Source organism: Falco cherrug, chromosome 7 (assembly GCF_023634085.1).
Source record: "Falco cherrug isolate bFalChe1 chromosome 7, bFalChe1.pri, whole genome shotgun sequence".
NCBI lineage: Eukaryota > Metazoa > Chordata > Aves > Falconiformes > Falconidae > Falco > Falco cherrug.
In genome coordinates, this window is record NC_073703.1 from 26110979 (window position 1) to 26127916 (window position 16938).

The 16938-nt window shown below is 44.7% G+C and overlaps 1 protein-coding gene across 1 annotated transcript in view; it reads right to left on the bottom strand.

Annotated features, from left to right (window-relative positions):
- MDGA2 (MAM domain containing glycosylphosphatidylinositol anchor 2) overlaps positions 1-16938 on the bottom strand; it is a 394427-nt gene that overhangs the window by 49810 nt on the left and 327679 nt on the right. Inside the window, exon 10 of the mRNA XM_055717155.1 lies at positions 6075-6223. Coding sequence (XP_055573130.1) covers positions 6075-6223 — 149 coding nt within the window. The remainder of the gene's footprint in view (positions 1-6074; positions 6224-16938) is intronic.

A 16938-nucleotide genomic window follows, 5' to 3' on the forward strand; every position in this document is an offset into this window, starting at 1 on the left:
CAACAGGAAAAAAGCAAAGCCTTGTTTAGACTTCCAAAAAGAAATCCAAGCTGTGAAATTTTCCGGACAGCTTATATGCCTCTGTAGAAGAAGACTTAGAATATTTAACGAGAACAACATCAGAAATATTCCAATATATATGTGAATTTTCAACTCTCTCACTTCCTCCCCTGAAATTAATTACTACAGATGTAATTATTTTTGAATGGTTCTGAATAGAATTTTTGTACACATTTTGATGTATAGCTATTTTACAGGTTCTCCAGCAAGCCAAATGAAAATACCAGCTTGCAAACATCTTTCCCTTTGCAGTAGAATGTGTCATGACAGCACCATGATCCTGACAGAAGGAACATCTGGAGAATTACTACTACCCATCAGGTGGGGGCCTTGAGTGTGCTAAAATAAAACAAATTTCTCGTAAGTGACTTTCATTCTAAATACTTCAGTAAATAATGATTTCCATTCATCTATTTCCATTTTTACTCTGTAGGCAGAAAAATGACACTTCTCTGTTCTCATGACTCCTTTACTTGTCACGACTTTCCCTTTCCCTTTTTCACTTTCTTGGCTTCCTGATATATCGTTAAAACAAGCGCTGCTTTTTTTCTCAAATAACTTCTCTAGCATTTGCTCTGGCATTTTCTCTCAACTTCTTTTTAATCAATGCTTAAAATGCCAAATAATTTTCTCCTGTGTCCTGCTTCCCCACCATTAAATTATCCTCTTATGCCTGAGACATGACTTTATTTTAACTCTAGTGACAAGAAGCAGGATCTGACAGAAACGGTGTAACACTGTTCCGGTGGTTCATACAGGGTGGAATCTGTCAGCGCTGCTCCAGGAATATTAAGAAAATTAAAGCAAGCCCCAGAGAAAGTGGCCTGGAGAGAGAGATGGTCCCACAGAGGCAATGGGCCATGCAATGGACTGGGTTATTGAGCACCACCAAGAAGGTGGAATCTGGGCCCTAATTCAGTACAAACACATGCCCGTGTGTCTGAGACTGTATTCACAGAACACAGACACGTCAAAGTCCTTGTGTTTTTAATATAACACTGTCCCTTTTGGTCACTGCAACAGACAATGTGGGCCCTTTAGGGTCTAGGAGGTAACTGGAGTTGCTCTGCTGGGTAAAGGCTGTGTACTTGCTGTATGGACATGGTCCTGCAGAAGAAGCTGGAGAACACACACCCCCTCCACCCTCCCCGTGACTAGGCTGGAAGGCTGGAATTGCTGAGATTAATTACCTTCATTTGTTCTTCCTCTGCTTTCAGATCTGTATCTTCAAGCATGACACGTTATTGTCCCCATTCTCTGCCAACAAGCTACCATACATCTTATCTATTGCTCTTGACTATACCCTGCTCTAGCTGTATCCCTAATTTCCAACTTACTCTGCCACACAAGACTGTGGTAGTCCTAAATGAGCATCTCAAATGAACCTTTGTTTAGGCTAGATGCAGCACTTTTTTTTTTTTTTTCCTGCTCAGATCTGTATTGAGATTTTCCCTTCAGCCGTGGGAAACTGCTACTGATACTCTCAGGTACTAGAATGTGCTGCTCTTGGATGAGGAGTGTGTCCTTCTCTCATTTCCAGCCTGGAAAAAGCTCCTGAAAACCTGGGGGGTGGGAGAATGGATGTGCTCAATTCTTTCTTTCCCTTCTTTGGCACATGGAACTCAGGTGGCAGATGTGCTTGCACATGCCCCCAGATGTACCAAGATGGTTGTTCACCACCTTTATGCACTCTAAATTTGGGCAACCTGCAGGAGAACACATGTGGAAGGAATACTTTAATCTCTGCTTCTTTTGGTGCCAGTAGCCAAAGAGAAGTAGGTATTATATACATTGTGGTCTTTCTCTGCGACCTTCCAAATCTCTCTGCCGAAGGCTGGTGGCAGAACTGGCCATAGACTGAATCCATTGAACTCACAAGGGCTTTCCTCCTTTCAGGAATCAGATTGGCCACTTCAAGTCCCTTACCCTGCAAAAATTGTCTAGACTGGTCTTACAAGAATGGCAGATCAGACCAGGTTCCTTGCTGTTCTCTTTCATCAACTAAAGTGTGTTTTGTTTTGGTTTTTTTTCCTAAGTGAACCAAGCCAGAAATTTCCATGAGAAGAAGACCACATCCATAATAACTCCTTGGAGGGACAGGGCCTGGATGCATAATGCAGAACTCTGCCGTCTCCTCAAGACATGATTGAGGGCTCTGAGCACTATCAGCGCATGAACAGCAGCTCTTACAGTCATTCAACAAGTAAACTCTACGGCCATGTAGTTAGTGCCTTGTTTTTTCAGTTATTTCTCACTGCTCAGGTAGAGAGGAGCACAGCCATGCCCGCTCCCTGGGGCTAGGTGCTCTGTCACAGCAGGCTTGGCAGATGCTGCAGCTCAGCATCCTCAAAGCAGATTAAACCCCAGCACCGGGAATCCACTGTCCACGTGCTGCATCAACGAGAAACACAGAGAGCCTGTGTTTGTTAAAAAAATAATATTAAGCACGGAACGAATCCCCCAAACGCAACAACAGGAGTGTCTGGGCTTAAGCAGAAAGCAAAGAGCTCTAAATAATTCCTGTTCCTCCCTGATCCTCCCAGGACAGAGCACCTGTCACACACTACCATGCCAGCAGGACAAACTCCACTGAACAGATTTGTGCTCACCATCACTGCCACACGCACAGGTCGTAGCTTCAAATAAAGGGGGAGGGGTAGAGCTACAAAATTATCTTAATGACAGACATACACAAAACATAAATGCAGTGATTCTTACAGATTTTCAATTTGCTTCTTAAATTGATTAGTTTTGTTCTTAAAACAATTATTGTTGATGTTACAGAGCAACCACAGAACCCTGAAGGTGCCAGCAGCAGAACAACTGCTTCTGGCATCTGTGGTGAAAGAGGTCCTACCTCCTGCTCGTACTTCTTCGTAAGGAGAACTGAATCATTTTCAGTGCATACACCCCCCTCAGCACGGCACGGCTCCTTTGCTTCAGGCTCTCTGTTCCACCTGCTTTCTGCCTGCATTATACCTCTGGCACAGGACTTTTCTTTCCAGTAGTTTCTGTCGCCAGAAACTTTTCACAACTCTGCTTGCCTGAGCTGGTCAAGGCAGAGGCGTCTCCAGCTCTACAATCTCCCTGTATGCCAGCCACTGGAGACTCTTTCCTGTTGTTATAGTACTGTATAATCTACTTACCGCTAGCAGAACAATTTGTCTTTAAGGAAAATCTCTAGCCTGTCACATTCTATTATCAGGCTCCTTTGCCCTTTAAAAGTTTCATTATTAAGCACATCCTTTGTGTTGCTTCCTACAACAACCTGGCAAATATAGAAACGGTGCTAAACCGCTCTCATAAGAAGCTCTTGTTTTTATAAAATGGCATTAAAAACATCGTTAATATTACAGCCTTCAACAATTCCACAGAAAATTCAGCAAGCCTAAACTGGCTACCAACTAAACATTCCCAAAATACTTCCTAGAGCCTGTCTCAAGGGAAGCAGCCAGGTACAGGTCAGGTGAAGAGGAAGAGAGCTTGCACTCTGATTGCAGCATCCTTAATACAAAAACAATTTACTGATCAGATAAAGGTAATGGTCTTAATCGAATCAGAAGCAGATACCAACACACTGACCCACTACACAGCCCGCTGGCAGTGTTTTGCAATGCATTAGAAGATTAAAACAGAGATTAAGAGCACTTTTTACAACAGCACCACGCTGGGCTGCAGGCTGCTTTCTAGCCCAGGCCCTCACTTCGACTTAAGAAACCCTCCCACCCTGCTTCTGCGATGAACTTTGCACAGCCACGAGCGGTGCTTCTTGCCACTCTCAAAGGATGCTCATCCCAGCTTTTGTTGTTAAATAAAACCCATAGCAACATCCAGCATAAAATGCATTGCTAAGTCAAACTATCTAGCCACAAACAGCTCAGAAGGCAATCTGCTGGTAGCTGGTACAGGTAGGTGTAAAAATAAATAAATAAATAAAAATAAATTAATTACCACCCTTGTTTCAGGGGGAATTACTGCAACACTGGATGTGTGTGCCTGGACCGCTCACTAGCTTCTAAATCACCCATGTTTAAAATGTGGCTTCAGAAAGACAAAAGGAAAATATTTTGATTAGCTTGACAGAGTGTTGTCAAGGTAATTAGAGTCAAGTAACTATAGATAAATAGATAATTAAAAGTAAATTAAAATTAAATGGAAAAAAAAGAAACTAAAAATCCTAACGCAATTATTTTCATTATATATTCTTTTACTTCAGCAAATTATTTTTTTAATTTAATAATTCCTCTCAGGTACTGGGAATAACACAACTGGTTTCTGCTCAGTGATGCAAACAGCTGCATAAACATGTATTAAAAGCCACCAATTTTCATTTCAAATCAGTTAGATTCAGGCAGAGACAAACTCCCAGTTCAGGAGAGCCAGCACCCTCCAGGTATCAAAGCCTTTCCCTGGACGTGTCCCAGTCAACTTAACTGCCACAGAAGTTACACAAGCGAAACCCCATCCACTCGGCATAAATAACATGCTCAGATTGCGTATTTATTTTGCAGCTTACAAAGCTCATCCCTGTAGGAGATCTGCAGGATAACAAAATACTTCCTGCACTCACATTTTCAAAAATACATGTCTCTCAGAATCTGTCTTAATCCCTGATCTCTTTCTCGCTGCACAAACCATTATTTCAGACATGGAATAACCAAATATATACTTTCTAAATCGATCAATTATGGTATTATTAAAAGAATATCAAGCTCTGTGGCAGAGTGTAGAACAAGACCAAAACAGTATCAGATAGATTTTTGTGACTAAGCAGCAAAATGTCTTCATTCAACTATAGCAGGTCCAGGTTGGGAGCAGGAGCTGGGGGGGGATGCCCAGTGGTCCCAGTGGTGGTGGGAGGCCTGCGACCCCGACCGGCACAGCACCACAGCACGGCCTCATGCCTCAGCCAGACCAGGGCTGGCAGCCCAGCTGCTAAAATGTGACTCGGAGGTGGACGTGGTGGCCCAGGAGGTGTTCACAGCAAGGCACGTTGTTTCCAAACGATATGTTTTTCCTTAAGAAAGCCTAGCGATGCCAAAACCAAAGCTGTCAGTGTCAATTTCTGGCACGCCTGTACTGTTTGGCATGGACGGACTCTGGACAGGATCGTGAAGAAGTGTCATGGCACAACAGTTTTCTTAGAACAAAAACCTGAGATTTTTGTATGGGCCTTGCTGTAGGGAAGTGCAAGCGCAAACAAAGACGACTTTGCCCGGCAAAGGGGAGTGAGCAGACGTGTTGCCATTTAATGGGAGTTTAAGCAACACACAGATCGGTTCTCTCACTTTGACCATTAAAAACTCAAGCTCTGTAGCAATAACCTTCAAAGAAGGCAGATGATATTCTTCTTTTAAAACTGTTAAAGAGAAAATTAATCGAGATGGCTACGTAAAGTTAACAATTCCTCTGTAAGTGGGTTGGTCCCACGCTTTCTTAAGAGTCTCAATTCCCATTGCAAAGTTCATAGTGAATCTATGAAGACACCTGTGATCGGCTTTAATTTGGTCAAGAAAGATGTCTCGGTTCTCAAGGATCACCACGTGTTTCCATAGGAAGCTCCAGCTATCCCTATATTTACCTATTTACATATGGAAGATCTAATAAAAGATATAAGACACATAGAGGGAGATAAAAAGTTTAATTTCACCACAAGTTTCTTTCATGTAATCTTTCTAGCATATCTTGAGCCACAGCGTCTGAAAACCCTCTGAGGAACAGCTCTTTAGTCTCTTCGTTTCACACTGCAGATGTGCAAATTAGTTTCCAGGATCTGCAAGCGGTGGAGGACTACTTCTGCAAGGTGGCAGCAAACCTTCCAGAAGAAGAAACAACCCTGACTCACAGAAGATGGAAAGCAGGAGGAAAAAAAATAAAGTAAAACCAGTTTAAAAGTTAATAAAATAAAAAGTAAAATCAAATGAGAATAAATTTTAAAAAATAAAATAAAATAAAGGCCCAGTAGTCAGCAGACTTAAAAGACACATCCTGCACAAACAAATGTCATTCCTCACCTGCCTAATCCCTAAGCGATAGGCAAGGATGCGGTCCACAGCATCGGGGTTCATCTGGGTCCACTGGAGGCTGTAGGAGTACACGCGGGGTCTGTTCTGCCACAGGGGGTTGTAGGTGTCGTAGTAGAACTCGGGAGCGTAGGCTTTGCCTGTAGGAGACGGAAACAAAAATGGGGAAAACAAAGAAACCAGAAAATGATCAGGCAGCCAGTTGTGGAGCTAACTGTTGAGGCCCAGCCTGCAAACCACCCTCTCCCCCTGTGTTTCGAGTCATTTTGTTAACCATCTTCTTCCAGAAACATGTTTTGGAGTTATTTGCCTCCATCCATGTCTTAAAAGGGTTCATGGTAATGGTTTGCCTTTATCCTTAACTCACTCCTCAGTGGCATCTGTGGCCCAGGTGTGGGCATGGGAGGGGAAAAATTAAGTGAACTCCTAGCTGAGGCAAGCTGGAGCGATGTAACATGCCTCTGCACTAATTTTTCATGGCCCAGCTGACTAAAACAGAGATATTGAAACAATCTGCACTACACTGAGCAGAGGAAGACTCAGTGACAGCTGCTGTACCTGGCACAAATAATACAAAATGACATCTGTGAGCTGGAGATACAAGATGGATAATGCCAACGACTGCTGCCTTCATCACATCTTCCCTCCAAATTCCCAAGTGAAAATGCACATAAGCCGTCCTTCATAACACCACAGATGTGCACGCTGTTACAGTACATTATTTAGCTGAAGATACCGATTTGCACAACAGAGGGAACTGACATCTCACAGTGCATGTTGGGTACACAAGTGTTTCACTAGAATATTATAGCCTTCATGCTTTATAAATGTGAAAAACCTAAGGATGATTGCCTGAACACATGACAAAGCACAGCTTGATTTCACTAAATTTGAGTTCCCTTTGACTTAAACCCATGAATACTAGTAGCACTTTTACGTGCAAATTACCTTTGCACCTCTAGAGTATCCCACAATGAGTAATTTGTCTCTAACAGCAAAAATGACACGGTGCCCAATCTGTTTGCCTCACTGTGGGCACACAGTGGCATCTGAGAAGCAGTAGGGTAGCTGAGCCATCTAGACCAGGTAGAAGATATGACACAAGAGCTAAAGAGACCCAGGAACTGCTAGAGCCATAGCTGGAGCTGCCTGTACCATCCTAGAGCATCTCATATACCACAGGGCACCTCTGTACAGGCAAATGAGTTGAGTCCATGAAGGTTACAATATGGCAGGGGCAGGGGTGTCTGCAAAAACCTTTGAGGGAACCTTACTCTACTGGAATATGCAATTCCAATATACCCAAAAAAGTCTCAGTAGATTTGTCCTAAAGGAAAGTCAAACAACGTTAGAGCACACACCAGCATGTGCCAAAGAGACATAGATCTGTTTTCTATTTTTAAGTTATTTTGCAGTGAACTTTTTTTAGCGCGTCATACTAACAAAGCAGCATTGCTTCTGTTTCTTAAAACAAAAAGGGTTGGATTGACTTGAAACAAGTTTTAACAGCTGGATTCGTAGGAAGCATTGTTAACCACCAGGTTTTGCCCCGATTGATACAACGGGAATAAAACCCCAAGTCAAAGACTGACCAAAAAAAAAGGAAAAAAAAAAAGAGTGCATCCTTGTGGAGAAGGACTTGGGGGTACTGGTGGATGAAAAGTGTATGTGAGCCAACGATGTGTGCTTGCAGCCCAGAAAGTCAAGCATATCCTGGTCTGCATCAAAAGAAGCATGGCCAGCAGGTCGAGGGGAGGTGATTCTGCCCCCTCTACTCCACTCTACTGCATCCAGCTCTGGGGTCCTCAGCACAGCAAAGACATGGACCTTTTGGTGCAGGTCCAGAGGAGGGCCAGGAAGATACTCAGAGGGCTGGAGCACCTCTCCTGTGAGGTAAGGTCTGAGCTGGGTTTGCTTAGCCTGGAGAAAAGAAGACTCTGAGGAGACCTCATTGCAGTCTTTCAGTACCTAAAGGGGACTTACAAGAAAGATGGGGACAGGCTTTTTAGTCGGGCCTGTTGTGCTAGGATAAGGGTTAATGGTGTTAAAGTAAAAGAGGGTGGATTCAGACAAGGTATAAAGAAGACGGTTTTTATGATGAGGGCGGTGAAGCACAGCAAATTGGCATGATTGCCCAGAGAGGTGGTGGATGCTCCATCCCTGGAAACATTCAAGGGCAGGCTGGACGCGGCTCTGAGCAGCCTGAGGGAGCTGAAGATGTCCCTGCTCACTGCAGGGTGTTGGACTAGATGGGCTGTAAAGGTCCCTTCTGATCCAAACCATTCTATGATTCTATGAGCTTTCATGGAACAGGTCCATCCCTGCCCTGACTGGCTCTGCCTCCTTTCTCTGGAGTCTCTATCTTTTGAGCTTAATGCTATTAGAAACAGGACGGGGGCAAACACAAACCAGGCTCTGCTGCATTAAATGCTACATTTTATCACTTGGATTATGTAAAAAAGAGAAAAAAACATGGGAAACCGAAACATTTGCAGAAGTTACCCTCCTGTGAAGGTCTAAAAGAGACTTGCCGTTAGAGAAAAACAGAAGCAGAATGAGGTCTTTCCACCTCCCAAAGCTTAAACCTCTGTCCTTATCCAATTTCTGCAGGGATTTTGTCAGTGGGAGTATTATGAAATGCAATGAAAAACACAGGACAGTCTCACGGGAAGATGTGGTCTGCCTGCTCATGCCGACCTATGAGATGGGTATGCATTCATTACACACCTCCTTTAATTCAGATATTAGGAGCTTGTGCCAAAATACACACTGTATTTAGGTATTTTCTCCTCAAAACTATTTTAATCTACAGATGTAAATAGAGATGGACGGGAAGGCACGTTGACCTAGAAGTCTGACAATTTCAGTCATCAGAAAAGGTAGTGAGAAGAGGGGAAAAGTGCATTAAAATTCAAAATTAAAAATTAAAAAGAATAGGTGCAAAGGAAAAATAATATGAATATACACCAATCTTGTAGTTATTGATCAAGCTTTTATCTGCAGGTGTATCATCTCCTCCAGCCAAGCTTTTCTTTTCAAAAGATGAAAAGCCCTTTTAGCCAAGATATTTTTGCAAATTGCACTGTGAATGTGCCCCGTCAATTAGACTGGACTAGAGCAGATATGCTAGTGCTGAAGTGGCAAACAACAATAATCCAAGGAAAAGAAGCAAAGCAAAACTGCTGTTTTGAAAAACGAAATGTAAGATAAATGCAATGAGGACCAGTGGTCGGTAAGATTTGTTTTCCTTATTTATGTGCAGTGGAAATAATGGAGAAAAGCTCATGCTGCATGCAAATTATAATGTTCCTCCTTCTACTGCAGAGGGACATAATGGCATCTCTGGGGGTCTATAGAAAGGATCCATAATTAGATGCTTGTCACAATATGTGCACTTGAACAACACAGTCACCTTTTGAGAAATAATGAGGACCCATGAAGAGCTGCATTACTCTAAATCCCTCCAAACAGAAGAGCTTTCTGGTGTGAATGGAGACGCTCAAAATCTAACAACACAACATTAAGACCTTAACTTCAGAAGTATGAGAAAGCTGGGCAGTGTTTTAGAGTACACAAAGAGCACACGTCGCCTTTGGAAGCACAGGAGCTATGAGACACGTGGGCAGTCTGCCTGGGCTTGGCAGGTGTCCCCCGTCATCATAACTGTCTGCTCTCACTCTGGACAAACAGCCTGAGCTTGCCACCACCCAACCGTGCCGCTTCCAAAGGCAATGCTGTTCATCCGAGATTATCCTCCACTAGAGAAATGAGGAGATGATGAAGGGTGTAACAGACCTAGCCATAGCCCTTGGCTTGGCACAGCTTGACTGTGGGGAGGCAGCAGCTTGCTTGGAGGAAAGCACCTGCAGCAGGTCAGCTCAGCAGCCAGCTTCAAGCCCTGGCCATGCTTGGAAGAGGTTATCACACATTCCCCACCTGCAAAGATGTCTCAAGCACACAGAGCACAGGGCTGTTGTTCTTCATACCCCAATGGGGCATCCCTTGGGGCTGCCAGCTCTACATCGACCTGCCTTTCTTCCTGCAGCCATGTCGCCCTCACCTTTCAAAGGCAAAACCTCTTCTTTTGTTCCGATATTTCCCTGGCTCACATCATTTGCCCTTTTTAAGCACGGGCTACAAAAAGGGTCTTCCCCTCACTCCCTGTAGCTTTTGCAGCATACAAATATTTATTGAAACGTTTCAGGACAGGCAGGCGGAGTTCAGTCTGCCCCTGGGACCAAACCTTGCAAGGCTTCAGCTAACTGGAGGTAGCGGTGACCAGCTGACCACTCTGCTGTGGCCCATGGAACGGGATTTTGGTGCACTGGGAGGGACCCCAGGTCTGTGCCAGTTCAGATACATAGGGGGAAATGGAGAAACTCTCCTCGGTTCTCAGGAGAGGGCTGGCAAGAGCAGCAGCATGCTGTGGCCATCAGTCAAGGGGCAAAGGCAGGGCAGCTTCTGCAGGCAGTTTCTACGGATCCAGGAATGCTGCATCCCTGGAAAGGGCAGCCTCTCACTGACATGCTCCAGCAGGTCCCGAGGGAGGTGAGTTTAATGCCATGATATTTTTTGTGTCTGTTAAGGCAATCTGAACTTGGGTTTAGAGCTCCATTAACATGTACTAGTCTTAATTAATCCCTCCCTCTGTGCTCGCGCTGCTGGAATCCAAGTAACAGTGATGCTTGGGGCTCTGCCAGGGAAAGGGTACATGACACAGTTTGATGTGGAGTATATTGTTTGTTTTCCTTTCTATCACTAACAAAACATGTTCCCCCTCCCCCCCGCCCCCCTTCTGAATATATAGCAGGTGCAAAATAAAGAAGGTTGGGATTGTGCATGCAGGGAGTGTGGGAGCCAGGTAAGGAGAGGTAATACTGAATGCAGTTTTGCTCATCTGGGTTGGCCCCTGTACAAGACAAAAATGCATAAATACACAGACCGAATGTTTGAAGATTACACTGCTAAAATACAGTGTGAATTCCTCCCCAGCACGCTTGTGGAGGCCACCCAGCGTGACCAGCACAATGACACATCCTGTGCACTTGTCGCTGTTGTTCCATCAACCTGAATGCATCTGCATATGAAGCCTACGATTATCAATTATGGCTAACTGTGCTTCTGGGCACACAGAGGTTGTTCACGATTTTAGCTATCTCCCTCCTCAGTTTAGCACAGGGGGAAGAAAAAAACCCCAGCACCCAATTCTCCACTCCCATTCATGGGAATTCACAAGCATGTTCCAGCCTGGCTGAAGCTCCCGAGTTGTACAAATGCTGCAGAAGACTGTAATTATTCGCAGTGAGCAGCAGTTTTTCCTTCCTATGTCTTTAATTTCAAGAGGCCAAACAGCTTTTTTTCTTGGGCATTATTGATGCTTTTTCTGCATCTCTACTTAATGCCCAGCAGATCAGCAGCCAGGGGAATATCCTGCCCAGAAACCCTCTTCCAGAGCAGCAGCCACAGGCTTCATAAGAGAGTCCCTCTCTCCTTCCTCTATCACTGGAGTTAAAATTTGCTTCATATTAATTTCTATGGAAGTCTGAAATATGACTTCAGGGAGATGTGATATCAGATCTCAAGAAATATTGATCTGAGGACATGACTGTGATTAATTAACATGGCACAAAGCAATACATGTCCCAAGGTCCTTTCTGAGTAGCAGTTCCCAAACACTAATGTGTCTTCTGGGTGGGACAAGAATATAGCTGCTTCTAAGATGTATTGAGTGTGAGGACTTACTCAGTTGAAAAGTACTTCAACTAGTGGATAGCCAGCTAGGGACAACTTAACTAGGTATATTCCTAGGGGGGAAAAAAAAAAAAAAAAGGCTTATTGTCTGCAGGCAGTAGCAGTTATCTGAGCCAGCTTCAAATGACACAGCATCTGTGCCAAAAGCAGCATGGCTGCTTTGCTGATGTGCACAGGCAGAAGAAACCAACGTGGTGGCTGGCAAATCAGTTCTGAACGCAAGCAGAGCGTGGAGGCTGCGGTGGTCCAGTGGAGCATTTCCCTGCGCTCACCATTGGGTCTCAGCATCTTAGGAACAAGCACCAACAAGGACGTGCCAGCACTGCTCTGCTATTTGGCACCAGGCACCTGCAGACAAGCAGTAAGTAGGGCATTGTACAGCTATTGATATGAGGAAGAAACTCGTCATTGTATAGCAACGTGGAGAAAACCCATGGAAAAAAATACTTAACAATGTTGAATTGGGAAAATATGTCTATAGAGGTGTTTTATGTGAAGTCTGTGTATTGTTTTTCTGTTGACTGGTTGCATTTGTTCTAGGTGCACTCCCTTCAGTAACAGATGTACCAGCACTGCTTGCCACTGTACAAGCAGAAGCTCTGTTCAAACGTGTGTGCCACGGGGATGGGCTGCACCGCTCAGCCTAAACCCCACTGAAATGCACCCTGGCCTGCCAGGAAGGAGATGATCCCTGGCTGAAGGTTTCATGGAAACAGTGGGATTTGGGAGAAGAGGAATGCAGTGAACTCTGCAGAGGCAAAGGAGGATGCCATTTCCCCTGGGGACAGTGGGAACACCTTCTCCTGCCAGGCAAACCTCCTCTGAGCAAAGCCAGCCCAGGGATGGGACTCTCTGAAATGGCTCAGAGCTGGCTGGGGACACTTCTCAAGGACGAGAAGCTCTGCCACAGCTATGGCATTGCAACCAACTCATGAACGAGGTAGCCAAGGTGCGCTGCCTATTTCTTCCTTTCTAGCTTGAAGACTCCCCATGACAAACAGCAATATCCCGTTGGAAGCTGGGGTGGTGGTGGTGGTGGTGGTTGCTCCTTACAATGGCATGGAGTGATAGGACAAGGGGGAACGGCTTTCAGCTGAAAGAAGGGAGATTTAGATGAGATATTGGGAAGAAATTGTTCCCCATGAGGGCGGCGAGGCGCTGGCCCAGGCTGCCCAGAGCAGCTGTGGGTGCCCCATCCCTGGCAGTGCCCAAGGCCAGGCTGGATGGGGCTGGGGGCAGCCTGGGCTGGGGGGAGGGGGCCCTGCCCGGGGCGGGGGCTTGGAACGAGATGACCTGTAAGCTCCCTTCCAGCCCAAACCATTCCATGATTCTACAATCCCCAAGTTTAGTAAGAGAACAGTCTGCAAAACTGCCTGCACAGCTCTGGTACCATCACTGCCTCTGAGCCCTCATCACTCCTGCTTTTGATTTACAGAAATACTTGCCAGCATGGCATGGGTTACAGCAGGGCCTCCTCAGGCACTTGCTAACGCACAAGAAGGAAAAGCTTATTTGAATATAACTGATACGATGCCTTTGTACATGTTTCTAAACAACAATCATTCTTTTATTTAATGTGCAACAGCTGACCAAACCATAAGCAGACATGCATGTTTTTCTGATGTATAGATGAAGTGATGGCAGCTCATCCGTATTAAAGAGCATACTATAGCAGACAGTATTAAAGCATCATCATTTTCTGATGGCTAAGAGTCATCAAGTTACAAGCCTAGTCTTCCTAATTACTTATTTCATAATGAATCTGAGACTGGATCAGGAAGAGGAACAAACATAATCGTTCACTGGTCCCAGCGTGGCAGAACAAATGCAGTGCTCTTCCCCAGTAACAGACTTTCTCACTCACAGAGCCCTTTTGCAGTCATTAGCATCTGTTGTGCAGCATTTGAATTCCTCCAGGCAGCACGTTCAAATATTATCTCCCGACTCTCTACTAGTGTAAGGTCAAAAATGGTATGAAACACAATATGGAACTGATTCACAGAAAACAAACAGAAAAGCCACTTCAAGTGCTTACTGCTAAACTTGTGCTGCATCCCGTGGCACCACTGGGATCTCAGCAAATGCTGAAGTACTGTCCTGAACAGAAGTGGGTTGATGCACTTACTCAAATGGGTCCTGAATTGGTACCTATTAGAGATCCTTGACCAGGCACAGGAGATCTTCCTATGGTTCTTTTCAGATCACTCAGTCTTTTATCCCTTAGAAACTCAGGAAAATAATCTAAAAAATTCCTTTCGTTTTCAGTTGCCAGTACATGGTTTCCAAAGTAACGTAAGAGATCAGGAACATGCACTGCAAATTTAAATTGTAATGAGTGCAAACACAACCCACTGATTTCAAGCAATGGCAATAAACTGAACAACGACATTCTCTCCCTAATTATAGCAGCTGACTACATACCCCAGATGGAGTTTCAGAGTACCAGGTTAGTGTTTATACTGGCTTGTCATGCAGAAACAAACAGTAGTAACTGTGCAGGCACAGCACCAGTAACAGTGACAGCTTTAGCAGACACGCAGACAGAGCACTAAAGGAATCATCTCCTTGTGATGTCTGTTTATGTTCCCCTTATCTCCGTATCTATTCCTGCTAATTTGCTTGGTGTTAGATGGTTTGCAAATGCAGCATCTTTGCCACCTCTGTTCCATATCGGTAGCACGTATGCACTTTAGCTTATCATGACAAGGAGTTCAGTGTAAGCGATGATCAGGGTGTCTTGCACTTTATAACAGAAGCTATAAATGTTTAGGGAAAAATAAAAGAGAAACAGAGATTTAGAAATGCTTCCCCTTTTGGCAAATACAGCTCCAGACCCTTCTATCTTTAAAATGCATGAAGAGTATAAATCCTAAACAAAACAATATATTTAACTGCGTAAAATACTGGGAGACGCAGAGTTTATGAAAAATGCTGCCCATTACTGTGCTCTCTTTTATTACAGGATATATATTTTATGAAGGATTTTCAATAAGAAAGAGAAAATACTTTGTTCTTTATTTGCATATACGAAAGGAAACATACGTCTTCTCCTAGATCTGCTCCTCCTCCCAACGTGGTCCCAATCCTGCAGCCGAATCATCCCCGTCACCTCCAGCCTCCCTATATTCCCACACCTTCCAGCTCTCCACACCCCTGTTTTGGACTTCCCCCCGTCACCGACCCTGTGCCCACCCAGCCCCACTCCAGGCTGGAAGGTGGCTGATACACAAGCAGTTCAGGATGAACAGCAGAAAGGAATGCATTTCAACATTTGCACAAGGCTCTCCCTACGATTTTTTGGGAACGTCCATCTTCATATAGCCTCAGTCCTTTTGGAAACTTCAACTGGTCAGGTGCCAGAACCACCCGCACACCCTTGTTCTCCCCAGTTTCCATAACAGTGTTAGTAAAGCAAGGTTTCTCCTTATTGAAACCTCATTGTGCTTCGCAGATTAGTCCCCCCTGTGGCTTTCTAGTGTCCTCTGCCCTGTTACACCACTTAGAGGCTCCACCTACAGCCCTCTTCAATATTCTGTATTTCACATGCTACCAGCTTCACGCTGGACATTAGCAGTGCTTTTTCTTCCATAGCAGTCTAGCCCTAACCAAATTAAAAGCTTGCCTTATTCCCTTCTCCAGCCACACAGACACAGATCCCCTCTTCCCCTGCTTGCAACCACCACCAGCCTCACATCACTTACTTTTGGATGATACATTTCATCCAGAATTTTCTGTAGAGCCTCAGATCTTTCCGTTCACACTATTACGCTGCAGGTTTCATCTGCACAGCATTGCTAAGGTATCGCTTGGCCAAAACTTGAGGTTTGACAGCAAATAGTGCAAACATGGCCTTCCTTCCCTTATTCCCCCTAAACAGTGACTTCCAGGGACTGGTACTGTTTGGAGTTCAATGCAGAGCCTGAGAGTTGCAGTTCTACAGTCCGCACCTGTAGCTTGAATAAGAAAGTTGATGCTGATACTTGCTGGTCAGAGAGGAACAAGGCAGAGCAGGCTGCAAAGAAAAGCCTGAACTAGAGCCCAGAACACCAGACCATAAGCTGGGGCCCCTGCCCTACCAAAACCAGTTTGCCCACAGGAAGGTCTTTGGGCTTTGGTTTCCAGAAAAGGACAGCCTAAGCCATAACAGAACAGTTTGGCTGAGCAGCTGAAGAGGCATTTAAGTGCATGGTAGTACTAAAGCTAATCAAGTGCAAGCATTAATAATAAATAACCCCCACAAAGTAAGTCTATGGGGCTGCTCTTCTAGGGAGTCTTTTGCTGCAGGAAGAGATGACCATGTACCTGCTGCTCCCAGCATCGTGAACATGGGAATGACACTTTCCCACACTTTCCAGTAAAAGTTTCTTCCCAAGAGGTATACAGATTTACTAATATATTGCAACTTGCAGGAAGGGAGCGATTTAGGAATCAAGCAGAACTTTCAAATGCCTAACTGGAGCACAAAATTAAATGTATGTGTACTCTGTCCATCTCAAATGATTTGAGAGGTTCCCATTCCAGCGACAGAATGGTCTGCTTTGAACCAGTAAACCCACATCCCAGTTAACACTTAAACTAATACAAGTTTATGCCATGGAGTATACTACACATTTCATCCATGAAACGCCTTCTCCATGTGCCCTTAGTGATTCCTTCCCCATTCCCCCCAGTTCTCCCGCAGGGATCCCCAGCCTCCCACTTGCAGCCAGGACCACAGCGCTGTGATTAAATGTCTCGCCAGCAATAACCAACAATAACGTGACATCTGCTGGCTGTGCCGTGGAAGAGCTCGCATTGCTCTCTGCAGTTCCTCCGCCTTCCGACACGGCATTCGCAGTAAAAAGCATCATTCCTTTTTCCACTGAGACCAGATCTCACCAGGAACTAAACACAACGTGTTGCAGAGTTTCATTTCAATTCACTTGGGCCTAAGATGTCCATGTTTGTTGACAAAAAGCTTCAATACAATTTGAAATTAGGTTTATAACACGGTACAATGTATCTGGATTTCCTTTCAAACAGGGCATGACAAGGCGTGACCTGTGTGATGACATTTTGGGTGACAAATAAATCCAGTTTAGAACAGTCTCTGAAGCTGGCTGAT